This window comes from Chelon labrosus (genome assembly GCF_963514085.1).
Source record: "Chelon labrosus genome assembly, chromosome: 24".
Lineage (NCBI taxonomy): Eukaryota > Metazoa > Chordata > Actinopteri > Mugiliformes > Mugilidae > Chelon > Chelon labrosus.
This window is the reverse complement of record NC_140357.1, coordinates 7,762,804-7,781,602: the sequence shown is the minus strand read 5'-3', so window position 1 is coordinate 7,781,602 and position 18,799 is coordinate 7,762,804. Positions and strand designations below refer to the sequence as shown.

The window sequence follows — 18,799 nt, the reverse complement described above, 5'->3', positions numbered from 1 at the left end:
ACAAGTAAGTCCGGACGTTGCCTTTTCATAAGCAGTGTTTTGTTTTAACTTAATTTAAGTCAATTAAATTACGCTAAAAGCTAACAACTCTCGTGTTATTCCCTTTCGTTAGCCTCCTTGCTAACCTTGTGCCAAGAGTCCGGAACATAAACAAATAGTAGAGTTGGGTATATTTCCTGCATTGTGTGACAGTAAGTTTAACAAATACTCAAGTGATTTAATTAACTTCAATTTGCTCTCATAAAAAGTAACCTCCTGCCCTTTCATGTCTCTACTTTTGTGTACACTGTCATAGGTTTACGAGCACACTATTTCCCAGCATACCGCTGTCTCCTTGGCTGTCCTCCGGCCTTCTGTCATTTGTCTCATGAAGAGCCAGGCCTGACCCCTTGCCAGGATGGAGGTGGCCCTGTCTGGCCCCCCCAGGAGGGGGACGCCTCTGCCTCTGGGCCAGCTGGTGGAGGAGAGCAGGAGCAGAGCCAGCGCCCCAAATCATCTGCTGGAGTCAAGTACACATTAACCACAACCCCTGCAACCCCTTGATAGATTAATTAGCTCTGCTTTCTTACTGCTGTGATATTTAACCTTACGGTGGCATCCACTTTATACACAGTGGCAGGCAATCTGTGCGATGCAGCAGTGTTACGTCCACTAATTTGTCAGCTTATGTTGCTTTATTTTTGCAGGTGTTTTTTGCAAAAGATTTACGATGTCGTGTTTTATTTTTCCATCTAGAAATCTATGCCAAACTGCAAAGCAACAGCCTGATCCAAGCAGAGCCCCCAGTGCTTCATTTCAGTGGGTTTGAGCTTAGAAAGGATTACATAAAGACCCTGGTGAGGAAAATGTCACATTCAATGGCTAATTTGTCAGTCATTTTAAAAAATATAATACCACAGAGAGGAGCTTTTACTATAATTATTATTTTAAGTAGTGGTAGGAGGATTATTGATTACTCACCGGCATGTAATTAGACACCATTATGATTCTGGTCCATTACGGCTGAAATTTACTTGATAATTGTGACGTGTGACACCTTATTTAAGCCTGCATGTTCTCAATAGATGAAATAAAACTTCATGTGCATTTTGTGCTGGGCCTTTTTGCCTCCAGATCAGAATGCGGCGCCTTTAGCTTTAAGCAGGAAGTACAGTTTGGTGTCAGGCCAAGGGCTGCGGTTGAGTTTTATGGCATCAATATTGTGTTTTTTACGATCGGTGTTTGGTGAAGTAGTTAATGGCTGCTTTATACGGCCACGCAACCTTTTAATGTCTTATTTTTCTTGAGCGTATTAAGCACTAATCAAGTTTCAGTTGAGGCACCCACCAAAAGTTTGTGTTTTCTTTAAGAAAGTATTCAAATAACTGCAAAAACCATAAATTCCTCCATCAAGGATAAATTAGTTTTAATTGAATGGGTACTGATTTTACACCCTATATGCATGATGAAGCACTGTAGGCTGGATGTACTGTAAGCATCGGGGATATGGAAATGGTTTTCTCAAGTGCCCATGATTGGATGGAAATGAATTATTTCTTTTCTCTCCTCTTCCTCTCCATCAGAAACTAATCAACGTCTCATCTGAAGTTATGAATATTCATGTCATCCCCACCCAAACCAAACACTTTCAAACAACTTATACCAAAAAGGTATATATATATTTTTTTGAGATTACAAATTGCTGACCTGAATATAAGATTTCCACTTGTCTTTAAGCGCAATCAGTGCTGTTTTTGATGATTCAACCTTGCTCCATTTGTTTTCTAAGTATCGACTCATCCCGGGCCTCGCCTACACGCTGAAGGTCGAATTCTGTCCCGATGAGTGGCGTTACTTCTATGACTGCATTCGGGTTCACTGCAAGGTTAGGATCCAGCAATTTGCATGCCATTCCTGTGTGTTTTTACACTTTAATCGTTTAGTAGAAGCTTGTAGCTCTTTTCTCAGGTCTCATTGAGTCCACTAAACATTTAAACAATCCTTGTTGCTTCTCTCTTTTGATGACACATCCCCATGTTTACTTTGAGACCTCTCTTATCTGTGTGCCTCTTTCATTCTCTGTATCTTCTCTCTCATGCCTTGTTCATTCAACCCGCCCACGCTCTTTCCAAGGGGGAAGAGAACCTGTTAATTCCAGTTCATGCTTACCCCGTTATCGATGACCTGCACATTCCTCCTCGTATCGACCTATCAGCCGTACCACTTGGAGAAAGGTATGTGTTGGGATCTGTGATAGACTGTTTTTGACCTCCCATCTGCCCGAGGTCTTGCCTGTCTCTTTCTATTCTTCCATGCAACCAGTCATGCTTTCATTTCCCCGTTGGTTCCGAATCATAAAAAAAAAAAAAAAATGTATTTTTTTTTCCCTCTTCTCCCCCGTCTCCAGTGTTCGCCATGTTATTCCTCTGAGATGCAGCTGTCCCATTGACTTTGAGTTTCAGGTGCTCGTTATTCAGCCTCACAAAGCCTTCTCCATTCAGCCCCTCACAGGTAAAGACTCAAAAAATTATATAATGTAACACTTAAACCTGAAACTCCACCTTGCTCTGGCATTGCTCTGCACACATTTCTGGATTTGCCCTTTAAGTGAAACAAATAAATAAACATTTTTTTCCCATTGTTCATTTAGCCTGCCTGGTTGAGAATATAACACAGAGAGAGAACAAGTATTCTGTGCTTTCTCAAAACCTGAGCGCACTCTGTGTTTTGTATTAAATAAGTCACTACAGGACTTAAAGGATGCCTTCAGTTTCCACTCACTGACGTTAAGCAGTATTCATGGTCTGGGAAGAATCATAATACAAGACGGAAAAAGCACTTGGGATTTCAATGCCACAGCTGCTTTAGCTCCGTAGAAACCTGGAGCGACACGAAGAGATACAAATGAGTTTCTTATTTTGGAAATACTTTCTACGCACACGCTAAAACAGGAGCGCGTTGCCGTATCTACAGCTCACATTACATGTTTACATGTAAAACATTACATGTAATGTGAGCTGTAGAATTCAAGTTCAGCACTGTAATTCATTGTTTGCTCGTCTGTCATTTTTAATGACACTTGTCACATCTGCCATCTGTAAGCCAAAGCCATTCATTTTCAGTAATCTTGTTTAATTTATTTTTTTTACCTTATTCATTAGGAATAGCTAAAATTTTCAGTTATTCAGTTGCTGCTTTTTGCTAACTGTTTTAGGAATTTATTCTTAAATTAACATTCATTGCATTTTAACTCTTAATCCCTAATATTAAACTAATATATTACTAGTTGCAAACTATTTCAACACTCTTTCGCAGTGCATTCGATAACAGGTTTAGCTCTCTTTTGATCATAATTCGTTACATCTCACTAACTTTTTCAGCTGTTTAAGATAACCCTTTAATTTATCCCACAAATAAATAGGTTTCTGACTTTTATTTCTTACTTTTAGCGACCAATAACAGTTTTAATAAATATTTAGCTAACTTTAAAGCTCCCCTGTATTGCTAATTGGTTTCTGTGCACTTACTCTCAATCTGTGTTATCAGGATAGGTGGCCGGTTGCTTGCTACAGAAGTAATCCCTGCATACAAATCACTGACCTAGGTAATCGAAACGCACCCATTATTGTAGGATTTCTTGTTCTTCCAGGTGTGATACCAGCCAATGGTGAGGCCAAGATCACTGTGACCTTCCGCCCTTTCCAGTATGAGACCTCTCAAGTCACCATACAGCTGGTCGTTTCACAGTTCAACACCAAGCCTTACCTCTGTACCATCACCGGGAGCTCTGCGCCTCACCTGGCTCTCGGGTAATAAGAACTGTGTTGCGTTCAAGTCCTGTATATAAGCTTCATTAAGCCTTTCAACTCCAGGTAAATCTCTGCATCGCTCACTTTACTGGAGTTGAAAGCTGTTGTCTGTGAGGACATTCGGTAGCAATATGTTTTATGTCAACCAGCAACCGTGAGGAAGACTCCAACAATTAGCAGTGTGGTGGAGCCTCCGTCAGAGAAGCAAGGGTTATATTTGTAGCTCAGGTTCTATGCATTCACTGTGCCTTTGCTGTCCTTGGTAGCTCAGATGAAACAAATACAGACTCGACAGCATCCAAGAAGCTTTTGAAACATTCGGGGAAAGGATTACAGTTTGAACTGCTGTTGCTTTTCCTCGTTGGAGGCCACTGAAAGAAGAAAAGCGGCCAAACAGATGAAAAAGTTGACACGGTGTTAAAAAGTACAAACAAATTATTGCCGGTGAAGTAGATCTTCTTTATATTTCCAGTCACCAGACGTTGTTTGTTTAAGGGGCGTTGTATTCTCCCTCCACCGTTCACATTTTACTGTGCTGCTCTTGCTGTTGCCTTATCACACTGTGCTATCTCATACTCAGACTGTTGCTTTAGCTAATTCCTCTAGTCACGTCATCTATTTCTGTTGTGTAGCCGTAAGAAAACAGACATCAGGGATTATTGGCATGACGATTTGAAGCCTTTACCACTATTTTCAGCTGTTCTTAAATGAAAACTGTTTTTGGGTTGTTGCATGAGGAAACTACCAAGCAAATACTAGTTTAGGGTAAAAAAAAACAAATATACACCCAGAGAGATTCAGAAAAAAATAGTCCTCCTCATATATATATATATATATATATTTTTTTTTTCAGCCAGTATAAAACCTAATGTTTAATTCTGTTCCCATGAGAAAGCTGTGTGTGATGGATGCTATCCATCACACACTGGAGGCTCCATCCACTGCACTGTCTGGTGTTATCTCGGCCAAAAGTTAATAATTCATGGAAATAGCTTGGTAGCTGGTGCAGCGATATCAAGATGGATATGCTTCCCGATGAATGTTTAGCATATAAAACACTCTCCCTCTGTTTGTTGTTTCCCACAGTGAAACCAAATAAACGATGAGATATGCACAATGAAAGATCCAATATGCGAGAGCCGATGTTTTTCCATCTCGAACCGGTGTATGACGCTCGCTCGCTGCCGAGTGTCCCCTCCTCGACTTATCTGACATAAATAGAGGCTATTTTTAAAATAGACAGATGGTTAACTTTTTAATATATGAACCACCTTCGTGTTGCATTTTCCGCCAGTCTAATCAATCTAATACAATATAATTCAGAAGCCCTGCAATAAATCGCTGAATAAATCTTTGTCTAACGCTTGTAATGTTCCGCTCCTGTTGACGTGGTTTCCGAAAGGTGCTGAATCTACTCTGGTGATTAAGTGTGAAAGTTAGCGAGGTTGCTGTAACGGGCTGCGATACTATACTGAGAGCCGCTTTTAGTGTTTAGTCCGCACACATTTATAGAAAAATAAGGGGGGGCACTGACACTAAAACTATTTGACAGACGGGGGAAAAAAAGTAAATATTATGAAAAGCTATTATCTGGCTTCTGACCTCCTCGGCTTCCCTGCCACCCTCACACTCTTCAACTCTCTAGCTGTCCACTTATTATTATATAAACACCGCCAATTTAGAGCCATTTTTACTGTCCAGTGAGTGATCCAAGAAAGAAACTGTTCCTCTACCTCTTTACCCCACTATCCATCTTTCTATATATAAAAGTAGAAATCCAAATAATTTATCATACATTTGAACTACTTTAACCTAAATCTAAAATGTCACTTGTGTTTACATGATTTCGTATATTTTATTCCATGCTAAAGTGAACTATTTCATTGCATTTAAAGTAGAAAACAAATATGATATAACCTTGCCACCTGTATTATGTTTATTTTTCTTCCTGCATGACAGTCAGCTGGAAAGGAAGTCGGGTCGCGGAGCTGCAGCGCCTGCAGAACACAAAGGACTTTCACCTACAGCCCAAGGGCATCCTCGAAGTAAAAGCAAATACAGATCGATCAAGGAGAGCGACAAATCGAAGGTAGTGGTCAAATTATGAGGATATTTGTTATTTATCAATCAAGTATCTAGCAGTGGATTCAAGTTTTTGTTTTTTATTAGTTTAAGGACACAAAAGAAGAATTCACCTTTTTTATGTTAAGGTTTTTGTCACTGATATGACACAACTGATGCACCGTTGTTTTTATTCTAGATATAGAAATCATATTTGTTTTCTACAAAGACGTGGATTTATTCTTATTTTTTTTAATCTTTCTTTCCTTTCTGTAATTCTCTAGACATTGGGAGATCAGGAAGATGTTAAGCCAGGACTAAAACCAGCAGACGTCTGTACACCTGCAGGGGTGGCAAAGATGCTGATCAAAGGCACCAATAAACTCAGCTCCAAAGACGTGAAGGAAGGTAGATGCAACCCAGAGATCTTAGTCTTCAAGCCAGTAGCTGTGGCTTATAAAGGATCTCCACTGTCTTAAAGTAAAGCATTTTGAATTCTCAACTGTGTCTGATGTCACTTATTTTTTTGGCACCATCTTCTTTTCAGCCATATCCTGTGGCAGCATTGTTGGACTGCAGAACAAGCAGATGAAGGAGGCCCTCTTCGTGAAAAAGGTTCAGCAAAGCGTGAAGGAGGAGCAAGTCAACCACCTCAAATGGTAGGCTACAATATAAAACTAAAGCCCAGTTGTTGAGAAGAAAATGATGACAAAACGTCTTGTCTTCAGCTTAGAATTTATATTACTTGCAGGACAGGTTTTGTGCTCTGAAATAGAAATCAAAGAAATATTAGACATTCACATGATTCAGTTAAATTGCAAAGTTTTAGTATGCACAGTATGTTCTATATTTCTAACTTAATTCATTTATACTTGTATGTTTCACTTAGGCAAGTTCGTCTGGGCATGGACCCCATGTCAGAGCAAAGCAGGAGGCAGGTAGTGGAGGAGAGAGAGATCGCTCTGCATGAATACATGGTAAGACTTTTCACTCATTGGAGAGCCAGTAACACTCTCTGATCACTGACACTCACACAGAGAGCTGTTTGAGAGAAACGATTCATGCAGAGCAGAGATTTGAAACCAAAGCGGCTGGAAAATGAAGCCAGTGAAGAAGTGCCAAATACTGCTGTTCTTCGAATGGTCACAAAAGCGAGACAATCTCCATAGATCTCCACGTTAAGTCCTGGACCTGCCAAACTGACATCAAAGAGCTACCAGCTACGAAGGCCAACTGTTGCGTTGCTGCCTCATTACACCGCGCTTGGGCCAGAAAGACCAGAGGAAATAACTCTTCATACCAGCAGGGGGCAGTAGTCTGGATTCATCATTCAAAAGGGGAAAACTGGAATGGCTAGGACAATCTGCTTTTCAAAAAAGCCACCATAAGTCGTCTTCACTGATGTTCAAAACTATTCAGGAATCCTTTGAGTTTTGTCATAGAGGATTTGCACACAGACAATGAAAATTGACACAACTATGGCCTCTTATCACTGTTCTTTGGCTGATTTTGACTTGGGTTATCATCGGTTACGGTACGGTTTCCATAGTTTGGTGATATTAGAAGGATGTAATCAGGAGGTGAAGAATATTTTGACTAACATCCTGCTGTCCTCAGAATGCCTGCATGCGTGAATACTGGATTCACCTCACGTTATATCATTGGCTCACATGGTTCCCTCAGCCGCCCTGCTGTAATCCAGCCACAGCCCTGCAGAGGAAAAGTGTAGGAAATACTCAAATCTGCATTCAACACTGCCTTACAAGTTTAACTGTTCCTCGATGACTCACTCCTGGTTCTTGAGTGTCTGAATTCTTTGACAATCATAGCTCGAAGGATGAAAAAGTTTTGTTGTACCAAGGTGTCCAAGGTAGTCCTGCCTCTACTCGAGACGGTGTTTATACTAGAACACGTTTTTCTGGCTTTGCTGCCGTGGATGTTTTCATGCGAGGCCTTTGAGTTGTTGTTCACTTCAACATGACATTCACCAGATATGTTGATATCTAATCCCTGCGGGCATGCCAATGTCATAACCTAATTAAGATGTAGTGTTATTGTGCCCACACGTTCGCCCTGTTTAAAAATAATAAAAAAAAAGCATTGTGATTGATTTTATCGAGTCAACATGGAAATAATGCAGATGGAGCCAAAGGAACATCAGTTTTGAAATATTACTCTGCGTGTGTTAGTGTCCCCAGAAAAGCTGTCTGAACAGCTGACAGAACTCTCACGGACACTCAACAGCACTTCCTCCCTCATCTCCTCTCCACCCGCGCTGTTTATAATGCACACACACATACACACACAGCATCCTCTGCCTCACACCCTTTGTTTTACAGCTTCATATAACCACGCTGTATTTTATGGGATCCCTGATGTCTTTATGATGAGCTATTGTCTTCTCTGATTGGTCCTCTGTGGAATTTTGACTGAAGGCCAGGACTCAAAAAGGCCCACAGATAAAACTTCCTCTGTTTGCATCTGATATGGTTTACAGCTTTACTGCCGTAAACCTCATCTTGACCGTGACTGGTGCAAATTCGGAAAGTTGAGTGAAGTTCGTCTTGCCATCAGTCGTTTTTCGTTATGTGACAAAGAGAATATTTCCTTTTCAAGCAAAGGTTTTAAAGTTGCTCTTATTATAGAGGATAAAAATGCTGGGATCGTTTATTTACATCGCACTCAGACTTGCCATCATTGCCAGAGGTGTGAAGGGTTTAGTTTAGACTTTTAAACCTCTTCCCCATTGTATTGTAGTATTTTTTTTTTGCAGATTTCTTTCTATACATCACATATAATCTTGTACAATAAAAGAAACGCAACTCCACAGTAAGACTACAGTGACAGAAGATATCTCTCGAATGATAACAAGCTACTTCTTGTCAAGCAAAAGTGATATTTGTCAACAGATATTCGATAGACTAAAATTCAAATGTTTCATTTATGAGCAAATGTTATTAAAATGAGTGGCGTTTGCATCAGCCTGAGCTGCATTCTGTGTTATAAAATACTGTGCTCCGTGCTGTTTGGTTGTGTTGTAGGTAAAAAGGGGAGAGATAAGCCAGGAGGATGACTTTACTGCTGGACAAACTAAACTTTACGTCAGACGGGTGCTTCGAGAAGCTGGACAGGTGCAACTTTTCTTTTGTTAACGTTGACATTTCATAAATGTTGGCGACTCCCATTGCTACTGGATTTATTTTAGCATCTTGCCAGGCCCGATGACCTTGCCAGGAGTGTTCGTTATATAGTTACAGGATTTCTCAGGCAGCACAATGTCTTTCCACGTCTAAATCTGCCACTTAAATACCTTGAAAAAATTGTAAGGGTAATCCTCGATCAAGTCAATCGTCTGGATGACGTCTTGTATAAGAGAGGTTGAAAAAAACTAGCTCTCCCTGGTCTTTCATGAAACAAATCTGTTCCTTACAACCCTTTTCCAGTTTAATTCAATCTAACATTCACTTTTTATTATCCGACTCTCGTTTTGTCATTTCAACACTCCAAGCTAAGGGCCTCATGAAATTTTACTTAATAGGTATTTTCATATGCACTCAAAGTAACCGCGCCAAATGAGCCCATGAAAGTCGGCAATGGATGTCTTTCTAACCTCTTCCAGGTCCCAGAGGGAGCCCCGTCCTTCCAGTTCTACTCCAGTTTTCAGTGGGAGCTGAGAGAGAGAGCCTTCAGAATGTTCCAGCAGGCAGCACGCAAGGTACATGCGCCCGAGTACTGTAAAGCAAACGCGCACATGAATGAGTATTTGCTTAGATGAGATGCACACCACATCGCACACACGGACACACTTTCCTTCTCCCTCAGGAGAGGGCTGGTATCCCCCTGGCCTGTTTCCCCTTCAGCCCAGCCATGCGTGAATTCCTCCCAATAAATGTATAATATTCTTCAGAAATGTAGTGAAAGTGAAGCGATCTCCCCTGGCATTTGAAAGACACAGAAAGAACATGCATCTCTAGTACTAGATAGTATGTAGATTGTAGACATTTGGTCATTTGTTTTTATTGTTTTTTTTAGCCTGTGCTTGTGTTTAGTTGATCTGTATAAAATTAAGATACTTGTTAATGGCTTGATGTTGTGTATTTCCCTATGGCTATATGAGGTCTTTGTGCATAGAGTAGCAATTATTGTATTTGCACTTGGTAAAGCTGTCATTTTTCTTTTTCTATCTTCCTATGACACAATTTGATTCAAAAATAATTTGGTGGCTATAACAGAAATTAATTAATTTGTCCCGTCCCTTTAAAAGAACATGCAACAACACAAGCCCAGTTTAAGTGAATGACATGTGGTCATCATAACCTGCTAATTTCAAATGTCCTACATATCAGTTCGTCCGAGATTGAATCAGAATATAACACTTCACTGAACAAGCGTTGGTGCTCACATACATGCTCTAATCCACACAAGGTATTCAGATGTAAATTAAACTCCACTTTTTGCACACTTGTCTGTGTCCAGTCATGCAATTTGCCACGGCCTGGCCACACGTCAAGGATAATTAAATGGTCTTTATGAATAATTAAATAAATGAGATATTTCAGCTTAAAATGCCCTTTTTAATCCATTCAAAATGAAATCTACAGCGCTACAGAGTGTGGTCTGGTCTGAATCAACTGTACCTCCATGAGGGGGCTCATTATGGATTGAGGAAATGTTAAAAAAAAAAAAAAAAACATTCAAATTAAATGAACCTAAACTCTTTGACTGAGCAGTAGTTGCCAAAGCTTTTACACCCCGATCTCTTCCCTCTCTCCCAGGTAGTGATCCGATGTCGCATGGACCGGAGATTGGCCTGTTTGAGGAAACTTGCAGACAGTAGGAAGAACCTGCCTTCGGCGCAGAAAGGTTTTTGATTATCCTCTGATGTCCTCATTGAGAAATAATCTCATTGTGCCCTGTCAGTAAAGCATGCTTAATTCAATTTACTCCTAGAGGTAAAATTGAATTGAAATCCCCCCGAGTTCTTATGAGGATCTTAGAACATATACACACGCCCCGGGAACAGGAACATCTATTTATGGTTCTTTGTGTATTTAGTCACACACTGAATACTGGAACAAATCTGCACTAATGAACCTTTATTTATTTTTTGTCATATCATATTTTTATGTTTGCTTTAGCTGAAGAGCAGAAGACGTATGACCTGAAAATCTCTCCAGACGAAGTCTTTCCGTCGTCTTTCCCCATTTTCTGTAATGAAGAAGACCCCTTGGTGAGTAAAACACCACAACAAAACCGAAATAAAACACTTACGTCTTCATTAAGGTCAAGTAGTGTAACCCCAAGACAGAGTTTGATCACCTCTTTATAAATCAGTTCCTCGTGTTAAAGCATTTTGAGATGAAATCCTCAACTGCCTAACTGGGCGGCGGCATACAGAAGATAAAGAAAAGTCAGTGCTGGCTATGTTCCTGCACATGAAACCATTTTCATCCATTATTTCCTGTGAAAGACATTTTTGAACTAACTGTGGAATCAAAGAGGAAGCTCAGCACTTTGATTAAATCATTCATTTCCCCTTTCAAATGCCCTGCAGAAGGAAGAGGGCTCAGTTGAACAAACAATGCCATTTGTCTCCTTGATGCTTCTAGGCTCACTGTAATTTGGTCGCAGTGCCTGTGGATCCTATTGATGTGACTGTGACGGCGCATATTCCTTTCCTCAAGCTTCAAGTAGGTATTTACTGCGGCACCTGGTCGTCCGAAACACCGCATCAATATATACAGCAGCAGTGATGGAAAGTAATTAAGCGAGGATCAATCCCTAAAATGCAATGTACTGTTGAAGATTAAACCGGCGCCTCCCAACCCTTTTGGCTTTTAATTGCTTACAACAATCATCACCTGCTCTGTTTTTCTTCTTTCCTATTAATCATCATGACCCCTCACACTTTTTGTGACCCTTTAGAGCCTTTACTTTGACAAGTAAACAGGCCCTTTCACATTGTTACATCTGTACTAATAATCTAATAAGGTCCTTTATAATAAACCATTATATCCACCAAGGTGATTTAGAGCATTTTAGACCAACGTATTTTACTTTTAATAGTAGAAAACTTCCTGCTTTACTCATATTTGAATTTCTTTCAAATGTATTTGTTTAAGGTATTTGTGTTCTAACATTGTTATCTGCTGGCATCGTCTAGGTCCCTCAGCACTATAAACTCATGGGCTACCAGCCTGTGTCAACTTGGGAGGCATTTAACTCTTTTATTCCCACTACCTTGGCCAGGCCACTTCGCACTGGACCTCTGGTAACTAAGCAGCACCTGGGCTGAATCCCATGTTAGAGAAATATATGTATTCCTTCGTAATTTATCTGCCTAATCATTTCCGATTTTGTTATCTGCTCTCAGGACACGCTGGTGCCCAATGAGGCCGGAGCCCCGTCTTCCACACCAGCAGACGAAGAGCGAGGTGAAAATGATGAGGAGCATGTAGAAGCGAAGGAGAACATCTCTTTTTCCTTCACTGCTTCTGAAGCTCTGCTCAGACCACCAGCAGCAAACCCACTCAGAATCTTTGTAAGGCTGTGATTCGTCATTACAAATCAAGAATCAAGAAACACAACATCATACATCATACCCAACAACGTATTTGTCTGTGAATATTCTGATTTAGAATCCAGCTCCTGGTCTTCATGCGTACAAGCCACCCCCTAAATACCTGGAGACTGATTTGGACTTCCACCTCTGCCCTTTTCCCAGGTAACAACAGTCATCCTCTCTTACATTTATTGTTTCTTTAGACATTCAAAACTTCTATCAAGTGTTTCTCGTGTGCAGGTATCCAGTCCCTGAGAGCAACGTGGATGGTGCAAGTACACAAAGTCCGCAACCTCAGAAGAAGTCTCTGAACAAGGTAAATGTTCTTTACAGTTGCTGCATTGCAGTGTCTGGTTATGGTCAGTCACTTTTGATGGATGACCCCTTTCAGTCAAGGTCTTATGAAACTAGAACTTGTTTTATATCTGGACTTGTTTGATTTGCTCGGATAAGTTTTACCTTTTCTCGACCAACAGCAGGGACTGATCCCGGAGGTCATGACATGGAAGAATTTTGATCCCATCGCCTTCAAAGTCCTGTCCAGCCTCCCTCCTCTCACCAGTGACTGTATCCCTCGCAGGTAAGTCTCAAATGCATGTGTGCTCAGTCCAGTTATGATGGCTGAACCTCAACAGAGCTGCCATGTGAGCCGTGGGCCAAAAAGCCTTTTACTGACTGCGTATACAAATGAATTATGATCAACAGCTGGAGTTTGCCACAACACCAAGTGTGTACACCATCAAGTTGTGCTATTTATTCATTTTATTCACTTAACAAGGTAGCAAGAAAGACTTGATAGTGAAAGTAGCCACCCAGAAGTTAAAAGAAATGGTGTCGTTGCTCAGAGCGCCCCATATAAAGTCATACCCTCATGTACAATGACCTGCTCCGACTGGAGCATCGTGGGATCACAGAGTACTTGTTTACCACAGTTGTTTACAGTGAGGAAAGTGGCTTTTGTTCACTTCCGCTGCCCATGTCTTTTCAGCCTGTGAAAGAATTTGTGTTTCTGACCCTGATTAAAACATTTTCAAGGACTACATTAATACATGAAATGTGTGCCTGTCACTGAAGGGTGTAGCGAGAAGACAGAGATAATAGTTAACAAATACTGTCCTCTCTATGCCCTCTGTCAAGACACAGCGTGAGCATTTAAAAGCTTCATCGTCTCACATGCAGTATTACAGAATAAACATGTAATGCGCAAATTCCAGCACCTGCCAGGTTGCTGCAAATCAGATCCTCTGCTTGTAATGTATCTGGCAGAACTCCTTTTGCATTCGTAGAGTTGGAGAAGATTGCTTGTACTGTTATCATTTTGGATCGTAAGTCTGGTATAATCTAATATTTGTGAAACAAGCTGCTGTTGTTTATGCCCTCTTGGATAAAACCGTTCTTCTAAAGAAGTCTTGAATGTCGAGATTAGATTTCTCTATTCAAAAATACACATTTGCGCCTGCAATGCAAATGGTTGCATTTTATTAGTTTTGGACTGCAGCGATATGTGTTGATATGTGATCTGCCTTTTATTCTGATTTTTTTTACAAACTTATAAATCCATCATCCTGATGGATAAATATTTCCTGTACTTCAAGAGAATTGCAGGATCCAGGTCGTACAGAATGGAAGCAAATTATCCACTTTCTCTATAATATAATGATTTATCCAGTCTTTGGTCTAAACGGACAGTGAATAAATGATGGTATTTGGATGTTGTGTATTAGTGAACACAGCACTGGCCTGTCCTGCTCTATTTGCAGCTCATTGTATGTATCTCCCTGCGCCCTGTCATAACCAATACCGCTCAGCTGTGCAGAACACTTTCGCTCTCTGACCCTTTTCCAGACAGTAAAGCCATGGGTGTTGCAACTCATCTTGCATGATAGAATTAGTTTGACGCCTATTTAAAGAGAACACTGCAGAGATAATGAAGCAGCGTTTTCCTCAAGAGACCTCCAAGTCTTTATTTGACATGCTTGTGAACGCGTGGGTTTGAACCTATACTAAAGCTCTCTCTTCTCACCTTTCTATCCACTTCCCATTTTTCCTCACCTTCCCTGTGTGTTACATAATCAGACGCCCGGAGAGGCAAAGTATTCCCTTTATGCCTGTCAGCACTGATCTCCGGGATACATGGAGATATATTCTTCTTCATCCGTGCATGAGAAAACTCTCTGCTTGGCCTTATTAATTTTCTATCACCGCCTCTCGCGCAGTGGTTCTTGTGAGTCCAAACATTATGATCCATGTCAGGCGGCCACAATAAGAAATGAGCATTAACTTGACAGTTCCTCGAGTCGTAACCTTGAATTATTAAAAGCGTGGTGTTGCTTCTTCGACAGCGTAAGGTTTTAAAACCTTCCCTTTGTGGGTACACAGAGTTTATAGACTTATATAACTCTTAATAGTTATACGAGAGAGTAATTACTGCTTACATTGTGATTAGTTCTTAATATTTACCTCCAATAATTGCCAGGTGTAATGTGCAGCGAACAGAGCAAGATGACTGACTAAGCTGGCTAGTTGCCACTCTGAGGAATAAAAGAGTTTAACCCTCAATGATGTCATTTAAGCTCGGAGTGCAGCACACCTTTATTTACACTTTCTGCTCCGTCCTCTGTTAAAAAAAAAAAAAGTTTTTGTTCCGACTTATATCGCAGCCTTGAGCAGGGTCTCCTCCGAAATCAAACCTGTGGCGTGTCTGGGTTTTAATTTTATTTCGCCCGCCAGTGGTATCAGCTTTCACCTTTATCATCGCCGTTCAGACTGAGATTTCAAACCCCCGCGAGCGATCCTTTCATCTCCGTGAGACGGAGTAGATATCTGAGCGTTATCTGGATTCGGTAATGTTTGGTCTGGCTCTTCAGGGGGAAAAGCAGTGTGTGTGTCTCCTATAGGTCCGTTGATTACAACACGGATATACTTCCGCTTACGGCACCTTCTCCTATCGCTGGCCTCCCTGATGATCCGCCACCGCTAATGGACACACAGTAAGCACATATAACACTATTTACAATATTGATTGAAAGCTTTTTCTATCAGGTTTCCTTTAAGATCACAGGTCCTGTGTGCATTATCTTCTACAGGGGTGAAGGCGCAAGAGTCCATCTGACACCAGAAATGATCAGAGCGGAGTTCCTGTCTGGAGAAGCTCTGCCCCCCTATAGCGAACTCACATCCGTAACAGCAGCCACGTAAGTCTACTACATTATGACGTGGAGATGACATGATGAACGAATATTTACATAAAGAAACCACTTCCTATGCAAGAAATACAATACATGTTTTAGTGCAGACATACTGTATACTTCCTATAGTGCTTCTTGGCACGAGCATTGAACATTATTTTGTTTTAGGAGGGGAAATATTCTGAATAAACCAAACATATAGTGAACGAATGTGCAAACCGTGTACCTGGAGTTGCTCCCATTACACGCTAACGGCATGATGCTGCTGTCAAAGCCTTGACACAGTTTCCCCTTCCTCTTCTCCTGTATATAAACTAATTTAACCCGCCTCTCTGTGTGAGATCAAGCTCCTATAATGCTAAAAATGTTGTAGCAGGGCGTACAAATGATGCCAGCCGGTGTAAAAAGCTAATAGATATATATTTATGCGTAGCAGAGATGATATTTTCCAATAATTGGCTTTAATTTGGAATGGAAATTGAAAAAAAGAAAAACATTATTAAATAGTCTGTTTTCGTTTTAGTGCATCAGTGCATTTTTATGAATGGAGTAATGTCAAGAATGACAATGTCACTGGAGTCTTGTTCAAAAGTTTTACTTGCAGCAAGGAGTTGACACATACGCTACAGCAAGTACAAAATCGACTGTAAGGTTACATTCACTTTTATACAGTGGGTCCCGACCTAGACACGGTTACAGAGAGACAGCCTTGTTAGAAATCAGTTAGTCATAACAAGGGAGCTGAAGCCTTATCTGTGGGACCTTTTCCCTACTATTTAAAGCAAGATGAGAGGGAATATCTTTTCCAGCGTTGTATATTTCCAACAAGTAACCCTGGGTGGCTCCGGGCCATCGCCATCTTGGCAGCGTCTGACTTCGCTTAACTCTTTGCAAATCAAAAAAATGGCCAAAGAAGCGGTGCTGGAGTGGATGTGAGAGGGAAGTGTGATGCCAAGGCAGACAGCTAGCAAACTGTGAGGTCGCCCATCTGTCAATCAAAGCAGCCTCTCCCTAAATGAAATAAATAATCAAACCCCCCCAGCGTTTTATCACACTTCAGCACGTGATATGAATCTTTCATTTCGCTGCTTTAATTCCGCTCATGTTCCATCGTTGCTGTGTCCCAGGCACCAGAGGGAGCGTCAGATCGAGGAGGCCTACACGTCTGGGTACAACCAGATGGGAAAAAGAGTGATGGCCAGATTGAAGGAACTCGAACTCACTGAGGAAACTTCTTCGCAGTCGCCAGAAGAGGACTGTAAATAGTGCTCAAACATGCTATATACATACACTCACATATGAGCAAACACTGTCGCACCACCACAAGTGAGCCTAATACCCGCTCTACTCGCTGGTACAAGACTCTCTCTATTGTCAGCCCTGCCGCTTCTGCGAGATAAAACCTGCTTACTTTCTCGCCCACCTATAAGCCTTCTTTCTACCCACTCAAAAGCTCCCCTCCTGTGCTCTTACAAATCCTGTGAATTTGTTAACCCTCCACCCACTCAGAGCCATATATAAGCACAGCTACAGTATATTTCGAACAAATGACATCACATGACTGACGGCACGGGATGAATCTGTATTTTGTACTCCATGCTGTACGTGCAAAGTGTGACTATTTACCATTAAACCATTCTATGCTGCAAAGGCCCGCTGTCATGTTTGAGAGCAAATTATCACTTGACCTTTCACACTGAAAACTAATTCCTAGATTCTTTGTTGCTGTGATATTAGTTTTTTGTCGCCGTCCAAAAGACCGGCTGGTTTTATTAGAAACATCAGAATTCAAGAGGATTAATTAAGAAAAAATTTAATTTCCACTTGACATGCTGTGAAGTGAGTGCCACCGAGTCCAGAAACATGTGACGTATGTGTAATTGCCTCCAATAGAGGGAGCTCCAGCTCTATGAGTTTTATAATTAGATTTCCACGAGCATTTGTCCTTTGCAGAGCGTATGTGTGCTCACTTAATTGCAGCGTGCTGTAGAAATATACAATGGAAGTGCATTTGAGTGCTTTTTTTAACAGAAAAAATAGGTCACATTGTTTAGACGCACATACTGAAGTCCGTAGCCATTACAGACTACACAGGGATGACAGCAAATGTTTGTTTTTTCCTTTAAAGGCCGTTGCTCTTGTTTTTGCTGCGGCTTAAAAATGAGAATTCTGTTCATTGTATTATGAGTGCTCATGTAATTTAATTTTTGCTCCAGGTTGGAACCTGATATGCGTGGTCTGCCTCAAAGGAAGCAGCGCTATAGCTACATATTTAATTAGCCACAGCAATGATATACAGGACATTTAATAAGTAATAGTTGTTCTAATAATAGAAGCAGAAGAAGTGTAGGGGAAATGAGGAGCTTCTGTGCAGCAACACGCTCCTGTTACAGCTAGTTTGTGTAATTCCTTCACTCAGCTGTCACGTCTACCTTTCACATCTCGCTTTACTCTGAAGCTGTCGCCCTGTGAACGTAGGTGCTATTATTCTTTCCTCAGTCCCGACTTAGAAACGAGAGGAAACACTCGCAGACCTGACAATGAAAACAGGAACAGTTTTGCTCCAGCCGGCTCAATTTGTGCCGAACCCCGTGGCAGGAAAATAGCTTCTCCCCCCACTGACATGTTCAACACAATGACCTGACCATCCTCTGCAGTCTCAAAAAGACAGACTCAAACCGAGAGGTCATTTCTGACACAGGATCTGCCTCCTCTCTCTACTCCATCAGCTACTCTTTACTGTTATTTTTTAAAGCGTACTTCTTGCATTGCTCATACTTGCAGTTGTCCTTGTGAGTGCTTTTCACCTCACACATTTCACTGAATGACTTGCGCACACTTCCTGGGTGAGAAATTGCGTTTGGCCCCTCAGAGATGCAACACTCTCTCTCTCTTTCTTAACTTCTTTGAATGGCAACTGAGCAACTTCCGTCAAAAGCTTAAATAAATTTGGTCCGACTTTGAACACAGTCTTTGGCTTGGTTCGTGCTTGGAAAGGCTTCAAGAACCTGAGGCGTGCGAGATTTGTTTCGTCAAATATAAAGCACCAACTCTCGGGGCGGTCTGAGCGTAGACTAAAGCCTTTTCCATAATTTAGTTTTATTTAAAAAAAGGACTTTTATTCATGTCTGTGTCTTTAACCAGAGAGACAACAGAAGGCAGCACGGAGTGTTAAAAATGTGGAGGATGCTTGGGTCACT

General features: G+C 41.1%; 1 protein-coding gene across 1 annotated transcript; it reads left to right on the top strand.

The window, feature by feature from the left end:
• Window positions 1-397: 397 nt before the first annotated feature.
• On the top strand, window positions 398-17,247 carry cfap221 (cilia and flagella associated protein 221; the record flags this gene model as incomplete). The annotated part of the gene is made up of 24 exons (XM_084574434.1): window positions 398-509; window positions 736-836; window positions 1,563-1,649; window positions 1,769-1,864; window positions 2,113-2,213; window positions 2,387-2,490; window positions 3,629-3,788; window positions 5,748-5,877; window positions 6,149-6,257; window positions 6,397-6,508; window positions 6,739-6,826; window positions 8,891-8,980; window positions 9,469-9,564; window positions 10,625-10,712; window positions 10,988-11,079; window positions 11,459-11,539; window positions 12,013-12,120; window positions 12,223-12,390; window positions 12,488-12,573; window positions 12,652-12,727; window positions 12,888-12,991; window positions 15,309-15,401; window positions 15,498-15,605; window positions 16,727-17,247. The coding sequence occupies 24 exons, from the start codon at window positions 398-400 to the stop codon at window positions 16,863-16,865; spliced, it is 2,529 nt and encodes an 842-aa protein (XP_084430560.1). The 3' UTR covers window positions 16,866-17,247.
• Window positions 17,248-18,799: the final 1,552 nt, after the last annotated feature.